The sequence below is a fragment of the Seriola dumerili genome, unplaced genomic scaffold, assembly GCF_002260705.1.
Source record: "Seriola dumerili isolate Sdu_G_001 unplaced genomic scaffold, Sdu_1.0 BDQW01000191.1, whole genome shotgun sequence".
In the NCBI taxonomy this organism is placed as follows: Eukaryota; Metazoa; Chordata; class Actinopteri; order Carangiformes; family Carangidae; genus Seriola; species Seriola dumerili.
This window is the reverse complement of record NW_019174446.1, coordinates 7724705-7750368: the sequence shown is the minus strand read 5'-3', so window position 1 is coordinate 7750368 and position 25664 is coordinate 7724705. Positions and strand designations below refer to the sequence as shown.

The 25664-nt window shown below is 42.0% G+C and overlaps 2 protein-coding genes across 2 annotated transcripts in view; one reads left to right on the top strand and one right to left on the bottom strand.

The window, feature by feature from the left end:
* Positions 1 to 13651, top strand: part of LOC111227902 (adenylate cyclase type 2-like) — a 60689-nt gene extending 47038 nt beyond the window's left edge. Inside the window, exons 19-25 of the mRNA XM_022753643.1 lie at positions 2226 to 2310; positions 4615 to 4773; positions 5906 to 6052; positions 6326 to 6436; positions 6532 to 6646; positions 8510 to 8634; positions 12851 to 13651. Of these exons, the coding sequence (XP_022609364.1) occupies positions 2226 to 2310; positions 4615 to 4773; positions 5906 to 6052; positions 6326 to 6436; positions 6532 to 6646; positions 8510 to 8634; positions 12851 to 13003 (895 nt within the window). The 3' untranslated portion in view covers positions 13004 to 13651. The remainder of the gene's footprint in view (positions 1 to 2225; positions 2311 to 4614; positions 4774 to 5905; positions 6053 to 6325; positions 6437 to 6531; positions 6647 to 8509; positions 8635 to 12850) is intronic.
* dnah5 (dynein axonemal heavy chain 5) overlaps positions 8494 to 25664 on the bottom strand; it is a 100126-nt gene continuing 82955 nt past the window's right edge. The window contains exons 83-88 of the mRNA XM_022753641.1: positions 25432 to 25647; positions 24277 to 24489; positions 23244 to 23396; positions 21446 to 21677; positions 14625 to 14817; positions 8494 to 8619 (exon numbers count right to left, since the gene is read on the bottom strand). Of these exons, the coding sequence (XP_022609362.1) occupies positions 14666 to 14817; positions 21446 to 21677; positions 23244 to 23396; positions 24277 to 24489; positions 25432 to 25647 (966 nt within the window). The 3' untranslated portion in view covers positions 8494 to 8619; positions 14625 to 14665. The remainder of the gene's footprint in view (positions 8620 to 14624; positions 14818 to 21445; positions 21678 to 23243; positions 23397 to 24276; positions 24490 to 25431; positions 25648 to 25664) is intronic.

Genomic DNA, 25664 nt, shown 5'->3' with positions numbered 1-25664 from the left:
ACATACACACACACTCTAATACTTACATTTAAATACTTGATAATAAAAATATATATAGTTTTGTAGTTTCACTTTTACAAAGTTAGGCAGCTGTCATTATTTAAGCATTACTAGGCATTACTAGGCTAACATATCTCTGTACTGGATACATAGACCCAATTTTTTTTTTTTAATCGTCATTTCACTCTGGGTAATATGGCAGAAAATCTGATTTGTCAAAGTATTGGTTGGTTGCTTTCATTTATAACGTACTTAAAGGAATTCTTCATTAAGAAAGATTCATTTGTTGCTTTCTGTTATATAACACAGCCCCACTTTAATTTGTGAACTTAAACAACCCTGTCCTGAAGCTGAGCAGCCATGATAGACTGTAATGATGACATCATCTACAGACAAATGCTGGAGCTGCTCCATAGATGTCAAATAATAGAATAAGTCCTTGGACATTAAGACAGCACCCATTGTGGTTTTACTGGAAAATTAGATTTTCTGATTCATAGCTGGAAGCTCTATTTGAAAATAAAAGGCTTTTGGATTTAATATCTAAAACAAAAGTTCTTGGAGCCCCCAGCATCAATCACTAATTCATTGTCAGTAGACAAAAAGTGTCAACGGATGACATCGTTGATTCAAACACAGTTTTCTGTCTTTTTAGTAACTGACTTTTCTGTCCAAAGCAACTGAGTTTTCCCTCCTGCCAAGCTCATAAACTTCACACAGCTTTGGTCAGCTGTAATACAAAATAGGAAAGTGTTGAGTGTAGAACTGACAATTTTAATAGCCATCACTATTAAGACTTATTACTTTTTATCTGCCTGTCTGCACTGTTTCACCTATCCTCGTGATTCTCCTCCTCAAAAACTCACCTTAAAGTAATCACTGTTTGGGATGTAATGTTAATTAAGGAAACCTTTTTAAGAAGTTGGACGTGCTTAGATGCAAAAGAGACAATATTCATCTGTTTGAACAGCTATGAAATATCAGGGCGCTGCAGCCTGACGCACTCCTGCTGTAGGGAATAAACAAATGTTTCCTGAAGTAAATTCTTTAAGGAAAGTTGCTTACTTTCCCAGTGCACTGTGCTGATTATGATAGAGCCCCACTGCATAGGCATAATCTAATGCCACAACTGCAGTTACAAATGACAGAAATCCACTGAGTGCAACATTTGTTGGAAAATAACCCATCAGAGTTTGTTGAGAGCTGGAAGTGGCCGCTTAGTAATTCACTATGCATGAAAAAAAAAACCTGGCATCCTGTCTGTGCTTTCCATCTGATTTGTCTTCAAGTGAAACCTACCAAATCTGCTGTTCGTCCTCAGTCATTGCCATTCATTGTGTGTAGAGAAGTGATTAGACAATGAACCAGGCAAGTGCAGAACTTGCTGGCTGTTTTCTGTTGTGTGCTGAGCTCTGCCCTAGATAACAGTAAGAGCCCATTAATATGCAAAATGTGCTTGCAGAAATTAGGATGCAACAGTCCTGTTTGAATCTTATCACACATTCAGAACTTAAATAGGGACAGCCAGACCTCACTGCTATAAAGGAAAATCTTTCATTTGATTTAAATGATATGGTCTATGCATTTTCAATTCTCTTTTGAACATGGCCTCTTGTCCAATATATTTTGGGCTTTGATTGTGTGCAAGTCTGAGTGTGTTTGAGTGTGTACAGTAGCCAAATTAGTATGTATTATGTTTTTTTTTTTTTTTTTTTTTTAATCATCTCTTCCTCAGTGCATGTACCGTACAGTACATATAATAGCTATAGCTTGGTTGGCAACTTAATTCTGCAGATGTTCCATTTTTTATGATGTTGGAAAGGTCAGAGCTTGTAGTGTATTTGTAGTGCTAAATCTTTACATATCATCAACATTAACTGTTTGTCTTAATGTTTCAAGTAAATGCAACCTAGCAGGGAAGCTCAGCCACTGGCATGTAAATAGTAAACAAGCTCTTGTCAGAGCAAAGCAGAAGTGACAGTCTTGAACAAGTGACAGCATGGAATAAAATGGTCTGCTAACCAATCATGTGACACATGCCAGTCTTGTCATTGTAATCTGAATTTTTAATTAAATGTTGTTAATCACATCTCTCTTTTACTTTTTCACTCATTACTTCTATCTTTTTTGCTTTTTCACTTTTCACTCCGTCTTTATCTTTTTCTATCTCTCTCTCTCTATCTCCACACACAAACACATTCTTTCTTTTTTCTCCGGCCTTCAAGACCAGGAGTTCTCAAAGACCTGAAGACTATGGGCTCGATCTCCCTCTTTATCTTCTTCATCACGCTGCTTGTGCTTGCCAGACAGGTAAGTCCACACTATAATAGTTTGAATGACGTTATCGTCTGTTTTCTACTTGACATTTTCACATCCACAGCCCTGAAAGAAACTTGTTTTCAGCTTTGCTCTTACATCAGCATCACCATTGCACTCTTGATTTCTTTCACCACATAGATTTGTGATTTCTCCCAATTTGGGATCACTTTTTTTCCATGTGCTATGGTCACTGCTAAATTAGTCTGTTGGCCTGTAAAAATGTGAAGACTGCATTGTGAGAGGCTCATGTTTTGACATCCCTCCTGATGAGGGATTCTATGATCCCTTCAACTGTTATTGGTCTCCCATGCATGAAAACAATTGACTTTGATGTAGTATCTGCCACGCCAGAAGCAATTCTACTGGGGATTGCATCAGGGTCAGTGGGCTGAGCATTTTTCTTCAGTGCCACCAGGGCTAGCTGTACATATTTAATGTAATGACAATGCTGCTTCTCTCTCTCTCTCTCTCTCTCTCTCTCTCTCTCTCTCTCTCTCTCTCTCTCAAAATTAATCATATTGGTATAGTATTAGTATGATTAAACTTTTTATAATGGGACTGGCATGTGTAATGCAATTTTATATATATATATGAGGACATATGATACTTCAAAAGTAGCTCCGATTCATTTTCTAGATCAAAGTCACCTCTGCACAGCTGATGAGAAAGTAAGGCTTTTAAGCTGCTGTGCCACACTGTACAAGACAGGCATCATGAGACCAGTTAGTCTGGCTTCCATTCAGCCATGCAGAGCCAGTGATTTACCTCAGCAAGGCTGCTTGTTACTCAGGTAGACTTTGAGATTTACTGGCCCGGAGAAGCAGGGACCAGAGACTAGCCATTCTGGAGACCTGTGTGCTCCTTAGTTCTGCTATTTTGAGATTAAGCCTCACTGTACCTGGGAGCAGTCCAGAATTAGGAGACTACTGTACTCTGGAGCTACAGTATAGCTTTGGGCAGCAACTGCATGCATTTAAAGTTGACAATAATCAACCCCTTTACATTTTGAATACAAAGGTATTTTACTCCAAGGTAATGTTAACATATATGGTATATAACACATCATACATATCATACATGCAGTGTATGGTATTTGTATAGTTTACAATTGACTTGAATGCACCGGAATATTATTGTTTTATATCACAGCTTATCATTAAGTGGGATGCAGCCGATCCCCTGGAGTCTGTTGTGTACTGGAATAACAGCATGGCTGTTTCACACTTTTTTCACTGTGTCCACAAAAAGCATACTGAATACATGAGTGGATGTACTGGTGCAAGAAAAGAACCACCTTTTACTTCACCCACAAATAGATTAATTGTACATTTCCAATTCAGTGACATTGCAGGGACACTTGTTGGGCATTACAGTACACTGAACGTATGTGCTCTGTGCATTATTTAGTGTAGTATAAATAGGCTTCTTTCCCACAACTGTTGATACACTATCCCATTGACAGTCTCTGTTTCTGTGAATGCATAAGGCCTACTGTCTCACAAAATATGATCAGCTTCCTGCAACAAGTGCTGCTGGATTTTGATATAGAGCCACAAATCTAGACATGAATATTAATTAGATTTGAATGGATAATAAATGTATTTGCAGAAGACAAATTATTGACGCGCCCAACTTAATGAAAAGACGCCAGGTGCAACCGCGAGCACAGCAAAAATAAAATGCCATTTATTAATATCTGTTTAGTCTCGCACATACTGCTCTGACACCTTTCTATTTCCTTTATGACTGTAACAAGTAATTATATTTCTAATATCACTTTCTCTGCTTGATCATTTTTCCAACAGATTATTTTATAAACATGCATCATCTTTATCAAATTAGTCTGTGTACTGCAGAGGAACAGGTTTAAATTGCCTTCATCATGGAGCAACTGAGCTGTTTGCGCTTCAAACTAAATGGAAGAAAATGAAATGTCACATTATGCATTGTACCCACAATATTTTCCCACCTTTCCTGAAACAAGTTACTCTGTCGTGCCTTACTGTCATTCCATAAGTCTTGTTACTGTCGTGCTGGTAATTGTGTTTTTTGTAACTTTTCATGATGTGTGATTTAACTAATAACTGTATTTCTGTCTTTCTTGATGGAAGTTGTATGAGTTTCATAACAAATCTTTTAAAAAATATAGCCCATTTTTTCAATGTTTTCTTTTCTCTCTTTAAGCCTTGGTGGAGTCCATACTTCAAGCTTTTTCTGTTTTTCTCTGTGACTTGATGGAAGCAAGCTGTACAGCTGTACCTTCAGTCTCTTCACCTCTGTGTCCTCTTGTAACAGAATGAATATTACTGTAGGTTAGACTTTCTGTGGAAGAACAAGTTCAAGAAAGAGTGTGAGGAGATTGAAACCATGGAGAACCTCAATCGGGTTTTGCTGGAGAATGTGCTGCCTGCACATGTTGCAGAACACTTCCTGGCACGCAACTGGAAGAATGAGGTAGGCATTTATTGTGTTTTCTTTTCATTACAGATGTGTAAGAGCATGCAAATTGTACTCTGAGTAACAGTTGCAGGACTGACGTATTGTTGTTTTACAGAGGTCTTGCAGTGCCAGTGGCTATATGCTAAGATCCATTACATTCATTAGCTGTGATGAGGCATTGCAAAAATATCTTAACAATATCATAATCTATATTCCAAGTCAATACATTAGATGTATACAATATATAGTGTATAAACATATGTTATGTCTTTGCTGCCTAGCATGTTTATTTTTAATCCACCCAATAACTGAAACGGGTATTCTCAGTACATACTTCTTTTATATATATTGTATATTGTAATTCAACAAGGTCTTATTTTGAGATAATGAGATGTAGAATGTTTCTGCAGAAACAAAACCAGAGCTGTAAAAGTATATAAAGAAATTTGTTTTGAATGGAAAATGCTGTAAATTAAGTCATTGGCTGTTTAGGACATTCACTGCTAAGATTCAGGTGTTAAAATTCCAACTTTTTATGATGGGACTGCATAAGTATTAGTATGATTAATTAGCTATAATGATGACAAAACACTGGGAGACAGTCTAGGTGAATTTTCTGACTTGCCTATGAGACTTTCTCCATCATTCTGTATATTGTTATATCCTGTGCCTCAGTGTGAACTGTGAAAAGTAAAGTTTTACATCTTAGGAAGTTTAGAGGACGTGGTATTCTGGAGGACATGTAAGTTTAAATAGGAATGCTGCATCTGCTAAAAAAAATAAAAAAATCTGAATGAAGAGTCAGCAAATGACTATTTCTTCATTTGAACAGGATCCAGGAGCAAGTTGCTTTTCTAATGGATTTTAGAGCAACTGTTACATGGATGGTGGTTTGGGTGATTTACCTACTTTCATTTGTCTGTCTGGTTTTCTTTCTTATATTTTATCTGCCACTGTGGTCCCACTGAGAAGTAATATTTTTATTAAGGTGTACTACCAAGTCTAACATTTGTCCATCAGACAACATTTGTCCGTCTGTATTTCATCCATGTTGAAAGTCTGTGGTTTATCAATTTTATAACATAACATTGTTTTGCAGCTGTCCAATATAAAGTCCGTATTTTGTCTCATGCTTTCTGTCGTGCAGGATCTGTACCACCAGTCCTATGACCTGGTGTGTGTCATGTTCGCCTCCATCCCAGACTTTAAAGAGTTCTACACAGAATCTGACGTCAACAAGGAAGGATTAGAGTGCCTCAGGCTCCTCAACGAAATCATTGCTGATTTTGATGAGGTAAATAACCCTCACTCTGGCAACCTTCATAACATCTGTCACATGCAATGCAAGTGCTAGAGCTGCAATGCTTTTATAGTTGTATGTGATTGGACATTGTCATGAGCAAGATACCTATTGTAATGGAATCTGAATATTCTGAGAGGCAGAAGGGAAAATCAGTAATGCTTTCAACAAATTCATTCATTTGTCTTTATAAGCTTTCACTTCTGCCATAAACGGTCTCATTTATTTTAGCTGTTGCATGAACTGTGTGTATTTGTGTGTGTGTAGCTGCTGTCCAAACCTAAATTCAGTGGTGTGGAAAAGATCAAGACCATTGGCAGCACTTACATGGCTGCAACTGGGCTGAATGCATCACCAGGGCCAGAGTACACATCACAGGTACACTCATCACACACATGCTCACAAATGATTCAAGCACATTTTTGTGTGACTGCCACAAAATCATGTACATTTGTTCTTTCACTGCTTCTCAGGAGCATGACAGGCAGTACATGCACATAGGGACTATGGTAGAGTTTGCCTTTGCCTTGGTGGGGAAGCTGGATGTTATCAACAAACACTCCTTCAATGACTTCAAACTCAGAGTTGGTGAGTTACACACGAAAGTTAAGTTTAAAAACAAAGTGATGAGACTTGTTCTTGTTTTGGCAAGAAATCATGCAGGGCTTTAATTTCTCCAGCACTGTGCCAGAACTGCAGCATAGAGCCGTTTTAGATTTGAAAATAGATTATACGTCTATAGAAATTCTTGCGTGTTTTTTAACTGTTACATAGGCAAGAACTTGGTGTGTATATATATGTAGTATGTGTGTGTGTATATATGTGTGTGTAAGGAACCTATATTTAGTAAAATAGTACTATTTTATTAATGAAAACCTCTGGCTCGGCAAGTGTCAGCTCAATAATGCACGTGACCACGGAAAATAGGCTATTCACATTGTTTTCATAACATTGTGATCATTTGAAAACAGTAGGTTTATTATTCTGTAGACCAACAGAGGAGCAGGTGTTGAAAAATTTGAAAGATAGGCTTATTGGATATTCTTTATGGCTTTAAAAGTTGTGCTTGGACTGGGATACAGTTAGACTATGGTTTCTGACAAGTGAGTGAATCATGCAGGTTTTTGCCATTTGAACATCTCAAGTTAATGTGAGCATTCACATTTAGAAACTGGCTTGTAGCCTCCAGCGCAGCAGGGTGCTTTAGCTTTTTGTTAATTTTGTTGTTTGTATCAGTTGTGATAATTAACATGTCATAGTTGGACTGGCCATCAGGACCACTGTAACACATTTCAGAGAGAAATTTTTCTTGCTTTAAGCCCTGCATATATTATTGCTCTGTTTAGGATCACACAGCTGAAGTTTTGGTATACAGCACAGGCTTTACCTAAAAAAAATAGCTTGAATGTAGATTTGGCAATATCTAATGTATCAACGGAGGATACAGATACTCTATGCTCTGTTATATTAGTAGGTATTTCTATGGGCATGTAGTCTTTGCATGCATCCAAGGCCTTTTTTTTTTTTTTTTTTTTAGGGCACCAATATACTGTGGGGGTAATTTCATTATCTTGACAGAAACAGAGGTGTGTACATCTTTAAATCACAAGAAAATAAAACATGTCAGCAAGACGTAGGTATAGTCATGGCAACATAACAGCAGAGGGATACTTACTAAAGAGAAGAGGGAAAATTGAAGAGGAAAGCAAGCAGGCAGGCAGCTCCCAGCTCCCTGCGTGCAGTAAGAGTCAGAGTTCGATACCTTCAACCTGTCTGTGAAGATCGCAGCATGGGATGGTCCATTAACTCAGCAGTGTGCGTGTGTGTGACTGTACATCCCTGCTGCTTCCAGATGGGCCCAAAATGCTCCATCAGAGTGGGATACAAGTCCCCACCCACTGGGACTGGACAAAATCAGTGGCCATGTGCCTGTGTGTGCTGCTTTTGCACTTGTACACATTGCAATTTCCAGCAATCTGAAAATTGACTCAGGAGACAGTGAAGAGACACCCAGCGTCATCTCAGTGCTGTGAAAAGCTACAGAGGCTGCCGAGCAGAGGTGCTGAGAGCCTTGGGGATTAAGAGCTCAGCTGCATTTAGCTTCCACTTCATCTCATGTTCTGATGAAATCTTGTGAAAAGCTTTGTTTATTCTGAAAGCAGCAGGTCTCTTGCTAAAGGCCTTTTGGAGCTGTGCGCTGGCTGCCTTAATAATTAATCAGTAATATCAAAAATGGATTTTAATACATTTCCAACATTGTTCATGTATTACATCATAATTAGAAACAAAAGACCAATTCTTTTATAACTCATCACTTATGTTACATACTTTAACATTTGTGTGTGCAATAGAAAAGAAATGTGTCCTCAATCCTAACTCTGTTAGAAATAGAATGTGAAAGTGTAGTAACTGAGTAGAAATGTGCACTGATTGTTTTGTGTCCTTTGTCAGGTATTAACCATGGTCCAGTGATAGCTGGAGTCATTGGAGCCCAGAAACCTCAGTATGATATCTGGGGGAACACAGTGAATGTAGCCAGCAGAATGGACAGCACTGGAGTCCTGGGAAAAATACAGGTAAGTTAAGGATCATTTTGGTGATATTCTGTATTTTTCTTACTGTCAACAAATCCCATGATCCTACTAACAGGTATTGGCTGTGTAGCTAAAGCCTGATATGTATATAATTCCTCTATTCCACTGGGTGTGTAGTAGTTTATATATTTAGTCAAATTTACATACCCCATCCTGTTGCTGTAACGACTCACGACCCGAGGTGTCAAATAGCCACTAAAAAATGCCTGTTAGAATATGCTGTTTTAGGAGTATAGAGCTTTTTCACAAAGAATTTTTACTTGTCATCGCAGGGAAAGCAAAGGTGAAACAAATTTTGTGATTGATAATTCAGTTCAATTAAGTGACCCAGTGAACATGCCAGTGAGCCATGCAGAACATGCCCAAACGCAGGACTGAGGAACTGGCTCAACTAAATGGAATATACTTGTTATGGATGTTATTAGTTACACCTGTGTTTTCCTGCTATGGCATGCCAAAATGTCTGCTGTGAAAAAGGTCTATTACTCAGACAAATCTTTAAAAACCACCCCACCACAAATAAATACGGTGTAATGTCCTCAGAAATAATCAACGGGCTTGAGAAGAAGGGAAAGACTTTTGTCTTTTATCTATGTATAGTTTTTATACCTATGTGTCTGTGACCGGAGGCATTGTGTTTAGTTTGTTCGTTTGTACGTCCGTCCTATTCTGGTGAACGAGATCTCTCATTAAAACCTTGAGGGAATTTCTTCAAATTTGGTCCATGTGGACTCAGAGATGAATTGGTTAGAATTTAGAGGTCGCGGGGATTTCACAGTCTTGTGAATACATTATACACTATATTGCCAAAAGTATTGGCTCACCTGCTTCGACTCGCATATGAACTTAAGTGGCATCCCATTCTTAATCCATAGGGTTTAATATGAGGTCGGTCCACCCTTTGCAGCTATAACAGCTTCAACTCTTCTGGGAAGGCTTTCCACAAGGTTTAGGAGTGTGTTTATGGGAATTTTTGACCATTCTTCCAGAAGCGCATTTGTGAGGTCACACACTGATGTTGGACGAGAAGGCCTGGCTCTCAGTCTCCGCTCGGGTTGAGGTCAGGACTCTGTGCAGGCCAGTCAAGTTCATCCAAACCAAACTCTCTCATCCATGTCTTTATGGACCTTGCTTTGTGCTCTGGTTCACAGTCATGTTGGAACAGGAAGGGGCCATCCCCAAACTGTTCCCACAAAGTTGGGAGCATGGAATTGTCCAAAATCTCTTGGTATGCTGAAGCATTCAGAGTTCCTTTCACTGGAACTAAAGGGCCAAGCCCAGCTCCTGAAAAACAACCCCACACCTAGGGGTGGGCGATATGGCAAAAATATCATATCACGATCTTAAATTGGAAAAAGAAAAACAGACAATGTAGATCAAAGAACCTTTCTTAACAGATTTTATTTCAAATAGTCGCAGTTTTGCCTGCATGTGCAAACAACGTAAAGTTTAAGGTAAACAACAACAACATTCTGGTTCGTCGTGTTACCACCCGACGTGCGAACGGTTTCTGTGCAAACTTTGCAAATTACATTTGCGTGCGCTTGATCAGTTGCGGAAAATCCAAACCAATTCCATATAATGGAGGTGGAATTTTTTTTAGCGACCAACTCTGTTTGGCTTTCAGCCATCGCTCTCCATGTGCTACCGCTACACACACAAACAAGGAGGCGGGTAGGAAAGTGCGTCACTGCCCGTAATTCGCTATGATTGGTCGGTCAGGTTGATGACGTCAATACGTCTGGTGTGTCGGTGCATCAGCATAGAACTGCAATTTATAGAATGTGCCCTAGACGATCCCACGATCTCTGCAGTTTGAAAGATCGTCTTCACGTTGTAATCCTTCACGATCTAATATCGTCATATCGCCCACCCCTACCCACACCATAATCCCCCCTCCACCAAACTTTACACTTGGCACAATGCAGTCAGACAAGTACCGTTCTCCTGGCAACCGCCAAACCCAGACTCGTCCATCAGATCGCCAGATGGTGAAGCGCGATTCGTCACTCTAGAGAACGCATCTCCACTGCTCTAAAGTCCAGTGGTGGCGTGCTTTACACCACTGCGTCTGACGCTTTGCATTGCACTTGGTGATGTATGGCTTGGATGCAGCTGCTCGGCCATGGAAACCCATTCCATGAGGCTCTCTACGCACTGTTCTTGAGCTAATCTGAAGGCCACATGTAGTTTGGAGGTCTGTAGCGATTGACTCTGCAGAAAGTTGGCGACCTCTGTGCTGCATCATTTTACGTGGCCTACCACTTTGTGGCTGAGTTGCTGTCGTTCCCAATCGCTTCCACTTTGTTATAATACCACTGACAGTTGACTGTGGAATATTTAGGAGCGAGGAAATTTCACGAGTGGACTTGTTGCACAGGTGGCATGTGGCTGAGTTGCTGTCGTTCCCAATCGCTTCCACTTTGTTATAATACCACTGACAGTTGACTGTGGAATATTTAGGAGCGAGGAAATTTCACGAGTGGACTTGTTGCACAGGTGGCATCCTATCACAGTACCACGCTGGAATTCACTGAGCTCCTGATAGCGACCCATTCTTTCACAAATGTTTGTAGAAACAGTCTACATGCCTTGGTGCTTGATTTTATACACCTGTGGCCATGGAAGTGATTGGAACACCTGATTTCAATTATTTGGATGGGTGAGTGAATACTTTTGGCAATATAGTGTATATTGGGAACGCCCAGAGGGAATGCATGCTTACTGTGACCTCATAAAACATTATTTTGGTCATCACTAAAGGATTCATTCACTAATTATGACACGACACAACCTAACTAATGCAAATGTCTAATAGGATAAAAGTGAAGACATTTTATATCCAAACAAACAGTGAAAGACCAACTTCACTGTGACATCATGGTGTTATTCAAAAACACAAGTGGCCATTATTCAATGATGTAACTCAGGAACAGAAGGGGAGATTGTGACAATATTTTGTGCTTGGGCGGCTGTGGCTCAGGAGGCAGAGCGACTTGTCCACTAATTAGGTCGGTGGTTCAATCCCCGGCCGCATGTCAAAGTATTCTTGGCCAAGATACTGGCTGTTCCATCAGTGCATGAATATGTGAGTGAATGGGGCAAGTATTGTAAAGCACTTTGAGTGGTCAGTAAGACTAGAAAAGTGCAAGTCCATTTACCATTACCATTCGACTTGACTGGTAGGCGGAGGCATAGAAGCGCAAGGAGGTAATCCTAGTTTTCATGGGATTTGTTGACAGTAACAAAAATAACTCGCATTCAAAAACAAAACAGTTTGATTCTCTTTATCTGTCACACATCACATTGTGTTTGAAGTTGACTGTTTCTTTCAAAGCAGCAGTGCTGCTTTATTTTCAAATGTAGACATTTTAAATGTCAGTGCAGATGTTTAAAAGATGAATACTCCCTCTGCTCATGCTGTTTATGGCAGCAAGGACATCAAATCATCTCAGCATCATGTGACATCTTCAAGTCTTACATTTGCAAACTGCCTGAGCACTGATAAGTGTTTTTTCACCTGCATGATGTGTGGCTATGAGAATCATTCAGTCTTCAGAGGGCTATATTACACTTCACAGCCTGCACATATCTGATAGAGCCATCTGCTGTGCAGTGTAGCACAACTGTAGCCCAACTGCAGTACTTTCAATTGCATTCCAAGATTGCCTGATGATATTTCAAGATACGCAGAGGCAACACTATGAAATGTTGAGTCCTTCCAAGGTAGTATACAGTTATTTCACATCTGTGCTCATTTTACTGACTATCCCTAATTCTAAAACCCAGAGGACATTTTCCTTTCAGTGTTACTTTTTATATTTTGTCTCATGCTTTGTTGTCTGGAAGCTGCAGTGTTCTGGGATGACTGCTGAGCTCTTTATCTTCTATAATCCTTAATGATAGGATAAAAAAATATATAGTTGGGGCACCTGTAAATGCAGCCCTACTTGATATACATATTTTTGCAGTCTAAATCCTAACCTTCAGGTTAATTTCAGACAACACTTTTATATGCAATTTAAATCCTGATTTTGTCTGCTAAAATACAATTGCTACTTATGAGTTAATGGTCAGCAGACTTCCCCTCAGCTCCTGGAAATGTATTCCTGAGAGCTGAGTATCTTTGCCTGCAGGAAGTTAATCCAGTTGTGTAAGATAAGCAAAATGGATGTTACCCATCTGGTTCTCCCTGTAGGTGACAGAGGAGACAAGTCGCATCCTTCTTACCCTGGGCTACATGTGCTCTTGTAGAGGCATCATCAACGTTAAGGGCAAAGGGGAACTCAAGACCTACTTTGTGCACACAGAGATGACCCGCTCACTGTCCCAAGGGAATGTAATGCCGTAAGACTGGTTCACACTATGCTGAATTTACACAGGCACAAAGCACAGACATTCATTTCCAATTGATGGAGGTTCGATCTTCTCAATGCCATTGTAGCAGAAAAGTATGAGGCACAAAAGAATTGGACCTGCGCCGCAAGGAGAAAAATTATTTTAATTTTGCATTGCAAGTTACCTATGCCACAGCTGTAGTATACATTTTGTCACTTATGTAACTGTACAGCAGGTAGGCAATAACCCCTGAAATATTTTGTAATTTGAATGTTGGATCCAGAAAAGCCACAGTGGCTCAAGTCAGTCAGAGAGAATAGTCTGAAATGATCTAAATTAGTGTTCTGACTCAGTTCTGAGAGGCTTGTGGCATCACTTTGAGATAAAAGCCTCTTTCTATCCAGGTGCATCAAAAACAGAATCTGCAGTCTGTTCATTTTACAGGAAACGGTACATTTTGGATGTCAAATGATGTACAGTACAAAGAGAGAAGCAAAGTGCGTGGCAACAGTTTTCATACCAAGGCCTCTTGAAGAGCATTTGTGCATCCAAAAGACAAGAATGTTAGAGTGAACAACAATACAAACACGTCATGCTGGTGAACTTTGTGTGCCCCCAACGCAACCAAATTTGTACCAAGTGATTTAAAAAAAAAAAAAAAGTCACAGATCTGAGGAGCTGATATTAAACTGAATGCAAAGTATAGAAGGGAAAACTGCATGACCACTGTTGCCAAGATGAAGCTGGTCTTGTTTAAAAAACAGACCGCCAACAAGGAGACACGCATATGTGTACATAAGTCCATCAACCTTGTTAGAAGCACGAAGTCTTGGATGTATTTTACAGGTGGTCTAGGACCATGAAACGCATTGAAAAAAAGAATGAATATATTATGATATTCATGTGGGGCAGAGTTTCCCAAAACTGTCTTTGCACTTTAACCATCTTGTCTTCACAAAACTATAAATACTCCTTATGGCATAGGTCAGGATTTGTTGCTTTTCAGACCAAGCTGAGAGGATCAGATCTGAGCCATATGGATTTAAAAGTCAGGTTAGAGTCAAACTACTGGATAACAAAGAGATGAAGATGATTTCAGTGTGAAGACTTTAATTTTGGGAAACCCAAGCCTGATCTGTACAGGGTAGCTTTAGAGTGCATATGGTATGGTGGTTTTGTAAGAAAAGAAAATACTACCAAAAAAGTGTTTTGATGTTTTGATGATGCCATTGTTTTTTGTAAAAACTTCATTAAAATTTCTATGTATTTCAATTCTATGGAGTGAATTTTTGCTGGTAAGGTTGATTTACAATTAACAGCAGGATGATGAAAATGTTCTTGGACACTGGTTTGATATTCTTCATCAACCTAAACTGGTCTGTGAGAAGCTGTTGCATCACAGCGATTGAATGCACTGATGACATCAATCCAATACAAAGCTCACAACTAGAATAATTTCAACATGTTTGTGCCTCTGGACTGTGGTACGCAATTGACATTGGGCAATGCTGCTAGTGAGCAGATGGACATACAATATTATCTAGACTTATCCGGGCCAAAGCTGAATCACAATCTTTGTCCTGTCTGTGTTAGAATACTGTCTCCATATTGAAAGGAAATTATTAATGGCTAACCTTCCACTGGATATGCGTCAATGTTTGTCAACATGAAGTGGTCATTTGACGTCACAGAGTAGTGCCACACCCCGGAGGATCCAGTATTCTGGAGGAAGTGAAGTCTTCAGATCTACAGCTGCAATGTAATTCATGTCTGTCCTAACCGGCTTCTTGTAGATTGGACAGGAGTAGAGGCGGGAATCCTTCATACCTGCAACACAGAAACATTGAAAAGTCTAAAATGGTAACATATTTGATGAAAACTGATAGAAAACGGAGCAACAGGTGGTAAAACTGTCTATTAATTCAACATGTTTCTAGAATTATTTCATGTTTATGAAGTATTGAATGTCATGCCATCACTTATCAGACTCCACAACGCCACAGCACCCACTACCTCCCATCTTTACCGATTGAGACCCACAACCATACTCCACTCAGTTAAACATCACGAACATTGCACATCTATATGCACACAGATCTATTTTATTGCATCTATTATTCCTATTTATATTAATCTATCCTATTGAATTTACAGTGCATTCAGGAAGTATTCATACCCCTGAACTATTTGTACACTTTGTGTTCTGATTCTAAATTTACATTTTTTGTTCTCATCAATATACACTAACTCATCATGATGTGGTGAAAACATGTTTTTCGAAAAATTTGCAAATTTGTTCAAAATTTCAAAAAACTGAAATCTCTCATTTACAAACATATTCAGACCCTTTGCTGTAGAACTCCAAATTGCACTCAGGTGCACCGTCTGTGCTTTAATTATCCTTCAGACATGTCTTGAATGGAGTCAACCTGTGGCAAATTGAATTGATTGGAAAGGCTCACACCCATGTATACAAGGTCCCACAATTTACACTGCATGTGAGGAGAGAAACCAAGCCAGGATGTCAGGGGAACTCTCTGAAAAAATTGTGTGGCGAGGCTTAGATCAGGGTAATGGTACCAAACCATTTCTAACGCTTCAAGTCTTCTCAAAACATGTTTGAGGATGGATAGATGGGCAAAAAAAAATTCTAATGTGTGCAAAAGTGTCTTGTCGTCTCGTCGTCTCCTGCTTATCTGGATCCAGGTCGCAGGGGGCAGCAGCCTCAGCAAAGAGGTCCAGACGGCCCTCTCCCCAGCCACTTCCACCAGCTCCTCCGGGAGAATCCCGAGGCGTTCCAAGGCCAGCCGAGTGATATAATCCCTCCAGCGTGTCCTTGGTCGGCCCCGCGGCCTCCTCCCGGTGGGACATGCCCGTAACACCTCCCCGGGGAGGCGTCCAGGAGGCATCCTCACCAGATGCCTGAACCACCTCAACTGGCTCCTCTCGACATGGGGGAGCAGCGGCTCTACTCCGAGTCCCTCCCGGATGACCGAGCTCCTCACCCTATCTCTAAGGCTGAGCCCGGCCACCCTGCGGAGGAAACTCATTTCGGCCGCTTGTATTCGCGATCTCGTTCTTTCGGTCATTACCCAAAGCTCATGACCATAGGTGAGGATTGGAACGTAGATCGACCAGTAAATCGAGAACTTCGCCTTCCGGCTTAGCTCCCTCTTCCCCACAACGGACCGGTTCAGCGCCCGCATCACTGCTGACGCCGCTCCAATCTGCCTGTCGATCTCCCGTTCCATCCTACCCTCACTCGTGAACAAGATCCCGAGCTACTTAAACTCCTCCACCTGAGGCAGAGCCTCCCCCCGACCCGGAGAGGGCAATCCACCCGTTTCCGGTTGAGAACCATGACCTCAGAGTTGGAGGTGCTGATCTTCATCCCAGCCGCTTCACACTCGGCCGCGAACCGCCCAAGCACAGGAGCTCAAGGAGCACATGAAAAGTCAGCTAGGTGACAAGGAGAAGAACTTTCCACTTGGTTTGCCAGGTCACGTGCCCCGCCCTGCTGAGCCTGAATCTCAGTTCGACACGACACCACCAAGGTGGGCTGAGATCAGGCAGGCGGTAGACAAGGCAAGATCTGCCTCAGCACCAGGTCTGAACGGTGTGCCATACAGGGAATATAAAAGCTGCCCAATGGTGCTGAAGCTCCTTTGGAACCTGATGAGTTGCCTGGAAGACAAGCCATCCCATCAGAGTGGACCAAAGCAGTGACTACCTTCATCCCAAAAGAGCAGGATTCCTGTAATATCAACCAGTTCAGAGGAATTGCCCTACTGAATGTGGAAGGGAAGGTTTTCTTCTCAGTGGTGGCGAAGAGAATGACCAGCTATCTCATAGAAAACAGCTACATTGACACCAGCTGCCAGAAAGCAGGCATCCCAGGATTCCCTGGCTGTGTGGAACACTCAACCATGATTTGGAACCAGATTCAGACAGCCAAGTGTGAGAAGTCAGACCTGCATGCTGTCTGGCTGGATCTGGAAAACGCCTATGGTTCTGTCCCCCACCAGCTTATCACCTTTGCCTTAGAGTTCTTCCATATCTCAACCTGCATCCAGAGACTGGTATCCAACTACTTCAGCAGTTTCCAAGTCTGTTACACTACACAGGAAGCTACCACTAGCTGGCATCAGCTCGAGAAAGGCATTGCAATGGGTTGCTCAATCTCTCCCATCCTCTTTACGGCAACCTTTGAGGTGATTCTGATTGGCGGCAGGCAGATGGTCCAAGGAGTAAAATCACAGTCTGGCCAAAGACTACCAGCTTTGCGGAGTTACATGGATGATGTAACAAGCCTTCTCCAAACAGCGGCGTGTACTGCCAGGCTCCTAAAGAGGTTTGAGGAGTTCCTCGGATGGGCCACAATGAGAATCAAACCAGCAAAGTCTCAGTCTCTCAATCCGGAAAGGAGCCAGGAACGACCTCATCTTCTTCACAGTGGATGGAGAAAGGATTCCACTGCTGGCTGAACAACCTGTCCGAAGCTGTATACAGCTCATCTGTCCGACACCCACATGCCTGCCACCGTCATAGAACAGCTTTCTGACGGCCTGGAGAGGATTGACAAGAGCTACCTCCCAGGGAAGCTTAAGGTCTGGTGCTACCAATTCACCCTCTATCAGTGCCTGATGTGGCCCCTGAAGCTGTGCGAGATCACTACATCCACAGTATTGAGGATGAATGCCAAGGCCAACAGTTTCATTCGCAAGTGGCTTGGTTTACCCCGGAGCCTCTCCAACATAGGCCTGTTTGGGAAAAACACACTCCAGCTGCCATTGAAGTCCATCAACCTGGGCTACAGACAGGAGAAGGCAAGGCTCGTAGTAGAGCTGAGAGACTCAACTGACCCGTTTGTAAAAAAGGCACCGGTTCGCACAGGACGCAAGTGGAAGGCCGAAGAGGCTGTCGACCAGGCCATCAGCAGGCTGATGCACAGAGAAGTTGTTGGCAGGACACAGTCAGCGAGAGCTGGCTTGGGGTGGGCAGCAGCAGCCCCCCCCCACCCCTCCAAGTTTTGGTCCAAAGCCACAAGCAAGGAGAGGAAAGACCTGGTGATTGAAGAGGTGGTCAGGAGTGAGGAGGAGCAGTACAAGGTCAGAGCACTCAGCCAGCAGCAACAAGGACGTTGGACAACCTGGGAAGGAGTAGTCGACAGGACCACCAAAGTGGTCCGACCTGTGGAAGATGCCTCAAGCAAGGTTAAGTTTCCTCATTCGGGCCACCTACGACACCCTCCCCAGCCCCAGCAATGTCGGTGGTACAGCTCAAAGGAGCCGTACCAACTGTCATCTGTGCAACGCCCCAAACCCAAGTCTACAGCACATCCTGTCCAGTTGCAAGACAGCTCTGGCTCAGGGTCGGTACAGGTGGCGGCACGACCCGGTCCTGCGGAAGCTGGCAGAAGTCCTCGAGGCACGGAGGCTGGGAGCGGCTAAAGACCATCCCTCAACAGTACGGAAGCTGATCTATTTTGTAGGACAAGGGGCAAGGGCTCAGAACATCACCCAGAGGAAGAGAAGATCACTGCTAACACCTGGATGTGACTGGAACTTAAGAGTGGACCTTGACCGGCAGCTCAAATTCCCGCCAGAGATAACCACGACCTCTCTGAAACCAGACATCATCCTGTGGTCCCCTTCGGCCAAAACAGTGATCCTGGCAGAGCTCACAGTCCCTTGGCAGGAAGGAATGGAGGCAGCATTCGAAAAAAAGAAGGTGAAATACACTGAGCTGGCAGCTGAGTGTCGAGAAGCAGGGTGGGTGAACGTTATCTGCCCTGTGGAAGTTGGCTGCAGGGGGTTTATTGGAACTAGGGCTGTCCCAAACAATTATTCTTTAAACGATTAATCTAGCGATTAATTTTTCGATTATTCGACTAATCTAACGATTATTTTTTTTTTATTAACTTGACATGACTGTCGTGCTAGAATGATATGCCAGATGCACTTTGCAGAGTCTGCAGACTACCGCACTGTTGGTGTCAAGATTAAAGTATTCCCAAACTTTGCAGGACCGTGCGCGAGCCTTTTTTGCCGCGTGTTGCTCCACACGCTCCGTCGTACTGCTGGTAGATGCCGCCATGTTGTTCAAATAGATTACACAGACACAAATCATTCACGTAGTCAATGACTTCAATTACGTCACTGTGTTGTCCCAGCCCTTGCGCTGTGTGCTTGTATCCGGGTAAACCAAAGACGATGGATATAAACGGTCCCATTAGAAAGTTCCGGTTTTGTTCTATGAACAGGGCTGTAACCTAACTTTTTGGCTCACCTGCCAAGGGGACCGGTAGATGAAAAAATCTACCGGCCAAGTAAATTTTTTACCGGCCAAGTAATAAATTGCCTCTTTTTGTTACATATACATCTGTTTCAGTACTTTTCATTGAGATAACAGTATTATATAGCGATATATATTTAGAAGAGACCAAAATATTATTCAAAATACATTTTTAATCTTTTGAATATTCAAAACATTGCAAACATGGACAGTGCCAGTACCAGTTAACCTCCTGTTCTGATAACAAATGATAATAACAAAATTCAAGGAAAATTTAAAAAAAAAATAGAACGAAGTGGATCAGTGCATGATCTTATCAAAACTCATCATCACTGTCTTCAGCAGACACCCACTTCGCACAGTGCAAACAGCGTGACATTTGCTTCCTTCGTGCTCTCGGATGGTCTCGAGTTTCATCGTTGTATTGCCAACCACAAATGAATTGGTGCGCTGCTTTTCTTTGGCATATTTTCTACAAACTGAACAAAACATGATACCCGCCGCCTCCTTGTACTGCAGCCATTCCCTCTGAATCTTCCATTTCTCATTGAAGTTTCTTACTTTTGCTTTTTTCTTTGACGTTTTGCCTTTTTCATCCTCCTTTCCATCTATCTCCTCTGTCCTCTTTCTTTTTGGGTCAGTCACACCGGGTATGTGCCTCCACATTGCTGCACCGGAACCACACTACGCGGGCTGGTGGTGACGTGTGAAGGCCGATTTATACTACTGTGTCAAGTCGACGCCGTCACGACGCAGAGCCTCTGCATCCGTCAACGTGCACCTCCAAAAGTGTCTAGGCATTTTATAGCAGCAATGTTTTGCTATATTGTGACAAACATTTACCTGCCCCATGGCATGTAGCTCTCCAAAATTAAGTTGCCAGGGGAATATTTTAGTCGCATTTGGCGAGTGGCGACCGTTAGTTTACAGCCCTGTCTATGAACATTTACCCTGTGTGGTTTTACACGACGCGTCGACACTAAAATTCCACGTCGAATAATTTTTATAATCGACAACGCCGATTACGTCGGATAATCGTCCCAGCCCTAATTGGAACATCCATCCAGCGCCTCCTGAGGAACATCGGAGTGACCGGCCCAAAGCTGAATAAGGCATCCCAGGAATTGGCAGAGGAGGCGGAAAAAGCCAGCTTCTGGCTGTGGCTGAGAAGGAAGGACATGTCGTGGGGAAAACAAGGGTCCTAGGGGTCGCTGCAGGGGGCGGCAGGGAGATGTCCCTGCCATTGCTCTACCACTACGAGATGTTCCGGGAATAATGGAGCGAAACATCAATGAAGGGTGGCTCGTGGCTGATGACCCTGCAGCTACCCCACAGGCACCGTCGGAGGTGTGTCAGGCGGAAACGCCCTGCAAGTAGCCATCACCTGTGCTTTCATTTATTTTTCAGAACCACCTTATTGTTCCTTGGTTTTTAGGCCGTCAGCTTGCTAACTGATTGTTAGCCTGTCAGTCACAACCTGATGAAGTGCTACTTGAGTGTTCCTCAACAGCCCTCCATCAGCAGAGAAACCAACAATCCTTGTCACAAGCAAACAACAGCCTTTGTTGAGTCGGTCTTTAGAGATGATACACACAGGGATGAAACTAATCTCTTTGAAGGACGTCACAATTAAGTAAAGGGGTTTTCTAGACTCTCACTCATACAGCCTAGATGTTCTTGCAACCACTTGTCTACAGAAACATCATTCATCATTCCCAGTTTGCATTGACACAGAACCCAGCAGGCAGCCTTCTTATGGGAAAAGCTGGGAGGGCATATGGTGTATCATTAATTCATTTCCCAGGCAGCCTTGCTTGCAGGTGCCCATGGGGGCCGTTTTATCTGCTGCCTGCCTGAATACAGTCTGGTCTTATCCAGGACAAACGCTGTGGCACATGCTACTGGTAATCTATTCCCAGACAAAATAAATAGCACTTAGTCTGCTTGACATTTAAATGTTACATCCATCCATTCTGAATGACTGTGTGGGATGCAAACGTTGAGGAGAGAAGAGACTGACAGAGACTAGATAGACTGGTGTTCTTAAGGAAGACTTGATTAAAGCTTAAAGCATGATTGTCAGATTAGTCTTCAAAATCCACCTTGTTGAATTTTTGACTCAAAATTTACAAACGAAACAGAACCCCCAAAAAAAACTCACCATTATTCTCAGCGTACATCCTGATCACAGGCATCATCTCAAAGAGGACTTTTGGTTTTGAGTCGATGAGTTTGCAGTTGCGGCGGTCCCAGCCTGCTCCCTCCAGGTACAGGCCATAGACATACACTCCCTCCGAGGGGGGTTGGGTGATGTCGTCCTTCATCCACCTGGTCACCTCATTGCACAGCACCATACGGTCCAGGGCCCAGCCTTTGTTGGCCCGAGTGATCTCCTACGAATGCAGGGACATTTTGCAAGTTAAGGCAGTGATGTAGGCAGTGCCACATAGCAGAACACCTGAATGATAGAACTGACATTTGGCAAAATTGTCCCCCATTAAAAAAAAAAAAAAAAAAAAAAAATCTATTTTGATAACAGGATTGTAATAGAGGTATAATATAAAAAACACTATTGGGCAAAGAAGTGCACTATATCGATGGTGTTTTGTGCAACGCAGTTCCAGCAGAAAGAAAAATCCAATATGACTCAAAAAGAGCGAGGAGCGGGAGCAGAGTGCAACGTAAATGAATTAAATGTGAGTACTATATCCCTTCAGTCATTTCATTTTGAAAGAGGCACACAAAAAAAACCTTACTGGGAACAACAGGACAGACACACAAGAGTTCTTATAAACAAGCCAGGAATTTCACCACATCACACAGTCAGAGCGCCCTGCAGACACTTTGTGATGCCACTGGTCCAAGAAAAGCTGCAATGTCTCTCCTGTGAAGCTGGTATACAAGTTTGGTGAGCAGATACGCCTGCTTTATTTATTAACAGTCGTCCAACAAACCCCTGCTCAGTAAAACACAGACATCTGCATCCACACTATTTTCTCTGTCTCTGAGCAACCAGGATTTTTCTCCAAAGTGGAATAAATAAAAACTAGAGGGCAGTCAAATGTGTGAACTTGACAGCAATGCTAAACAATTTTCTATTCCTACCACTATATAAATTGTAAACTAAATTGATTTGTCTGAAAACATACTTCAGCCAACAGATCCCTGTTTCAGTTCATGTTCATAGTTACTGTATATGATATCTGGATCTCCAACAATTTCAGATTTAAAAAAAATCATTAAGGCCACCAGTCATGCAGACTGAAGGTTTTGTAGAGATATTTTGTTGACAAACAAAAAGAAATCAAGAAGTAAAAAGGTTGCCCTGGTGGAGGCAGTAATAGATGTATGAAAGACAGATTTAGTTCAAATTGCAAGGCATTGACAAATATAGAAAAAATACACACTCTATCCTGTAGGCCTCAGGAGTATTTAAAATACATAGATAAAATGCAACAAAAACAACATAAACATGGTTATTTGGTTGGTTTAGACCTTGTGTAGGAAAATAATTTATTTTTAATAGTACTTCATATTCCTGCAAATAGTCACTGTTCACTGTCGTTTTCAGTCCATAACAAGGACAGCTGTGAAAATGCTTCTATTCTTAGACAGTGAAGTGAAAATTGGAGAAATACTGTATAAATATAACTTGTCAACTACAGGCCATTTGCTGAGGATTACAAATTATTATCATCCCATTTTCACTTGCTTTTTAATGTTCCATATAAATGTAGATACTTCTCTGGATATTTATAAGGTTCAATAATGAGCCCTACCAACAGGGACATGATTTGAGATTTGGAGCAAGAAGGGTCACACACTCTGTGTGTGTTTGTGTGTACATGCGAGTGACTGCGTGTATGAATGTGGCCATGTGCCTGCCTCTCCCTCTGCGTGCCATCTGGCCTCCTCTCTGGCGGTGGGCGAGTAGGTAGGTAGCCTGATGCCGTGTATACCTGTCTCATGGCTGTCAGGAAGCCCTGTGGGTTGAAGAAGCCTGTCATCCAGAAGCAGTTGGGCCGTCCTTCAAAGATCCACGCCTGGAACTGCCGGTTCCGCTCAAGCAACTCCGTGAACCAGAACCCCAGGGTGCTGGAGGCCCACGATGCCTGAAAAACAAAAACAAACAACACTAACAAAACATTATGATGAAATGCTGAAAACTGTCATCCAGGTGTATCAGAGGAGGAGACAACAGGGAGACGAGAAGATGAAAAAAAGCGTTGTGAATCACCATGTGGCAAGAGGAAAAGAAAGAATTCAGCGCAGTACAATACAAAAAGATTAGAAAACAACAGAACACAATAGAGTGAAGGTGAATGGGCCAAAGCAGATAGCACTGCAAATAGGACATTTCTGTATCCGAGCCAGGAAGCCATTCAAGTCTAAATTATTCTAATGATGTAATGTTTGTGAGAGCATGGCTTGAATGCCAACAGAATGATTCAGATGTAAAGATATGGGAAAAGTCATTCCGAGTCATACTTCTTTGTTGTGCTCTCATGCACTCCCTGTCTCAATATTAATATTCTGCCAATTTCTTCAGATAAGTTTGTTTGTAAGTCATTTCCATTCATCACGGAAATGGATTTGTGCATTATGGATACAATTTTTAAATGAAGTACATAAATATAAAAGGTAAGGAGCATCGGTGGGCTAAACAAGAAATTAGAGGCTGACTGATGATAGTGAACAGCATTTTAGCCAGCATGACGTATCTGATGTTATCAGAAACAAACAAGTAAGGCTTCAGGACAATAAATAACATCAGTGAAATGATTCCTGCACAGCCATAAAAGGATCTTTGAGATATTAACTGATGCCTCAAGGCTCCCAAAAATGGCTTGTTAGCATTCTGTATTAAAAGCAATGGCCATTAATAGCTTTCAGTGAGTTAAATTAAGTCACAGATGAAAAGCAACTGCATTCAATCTGACAACTGTGAGTTCAGTTTATAACTTTAAATTCCAGACTACGTTCTCCACCGACCTTCTTCCAGCGTGCGGGAATGCGTGCGTCATACATGCAGTCCAAGGCGTCTCGCAGGTTCTCGCTCATGATGATGGTTCCATCAATGGCCAACTTGAGGTCAGTCAGGGTGTTTCGGACCAGAACTATGACCCTCTGCATCCGATCGATCTCCTGACGCAGGAAGATGTTCATGGGCTGGAAGGGACCCATCTTCTGGAGACGATCTCTCACCTGGTTTCATCAGGTAAGACAATTTGTTAATATTAATAATTATTTATCTATTTATCTCAATTTAATTTATCTTCTGAATAATTAATATATGTATGGAGTGATTGGAATCACTAAATTTCAGTTTACCTGTATTCTGCACAACCTTTTTAAAATATAATTTGATCCATTTGCAACCTTGGAAATGTTGCATGAGCTTTTCCCTTTCTTATCCATATAATTAATACAAACTGCCTGCATGCTTCAGGTGCACAATGAGCACATGATGCGAGGTTTCTATAGTTACTACTATTTATAAGGAACAGAAAAGAATAGAAGAGAGATGGACTGGATTCATGGGTGTTTCTCAAACCATGATACATTTGTCTTTTACTGCACATACAGTTATTTCTGTAAACACTTTTGTATTCCCTCTCATTCTGTTGGGCATCTGTACTCTACATACAACTGTCCCATCGTTTTAAAACATCTTTTGAGGTTTCGGGGGGTCAAGTCAGCATGGGCTACCACGTATCTTTTTTAACTCTTTTCATATATTCTAAAGAGACAAACAGGCAGATAGATGGATGTGAAAGTGGTAGATGCAAGGCGCGAGCAGTGACAGATTTTCCATGACGAACTTTGCACCTTGACTCACTCAAATTCACCTCACTTTCTCTGAAGTGACAAAAAAAAAAAAAAAAACAGGGAGAGAAACCCCAAAATAAAACAAAGCTAGCAAGATTCAGCTGCATTCACACCCCTTCTATCTCCAGTCGTCTTTGCTCTCTGTCTGTCACCGTCTCAAACACACACAACCTTCCATCACCTCACTAACACACATCCCACCTCTCTGACTGCACCACACCAGCCTCTTTGCACAGCACACATGCTGAGTTGAGAAACACTGCACATGTTGCTTCACTCGCCTCAGGTGGTTCATGGCACGCACGCACACTTGCTTACTTCAAAGGGTACATAGTCAGGAGGTAGTTTCTCCAGCATGTCATCAGCCAGCCTGGACACAACAGCCTCTCTGGTTTCCCCTCTGCCTGATGAGCTGTCTTTTGGCTGAATACTGAGGATGGTGTCCAGTACATCCTTAGCCAGTTTACTCTGGTAGGTTATGTCTGCGTTTGGATGAAGACCAAATACCTCTGGAGTGTCGTAGGCTGGCAGACCCTGTGAAAGGAAGAGCA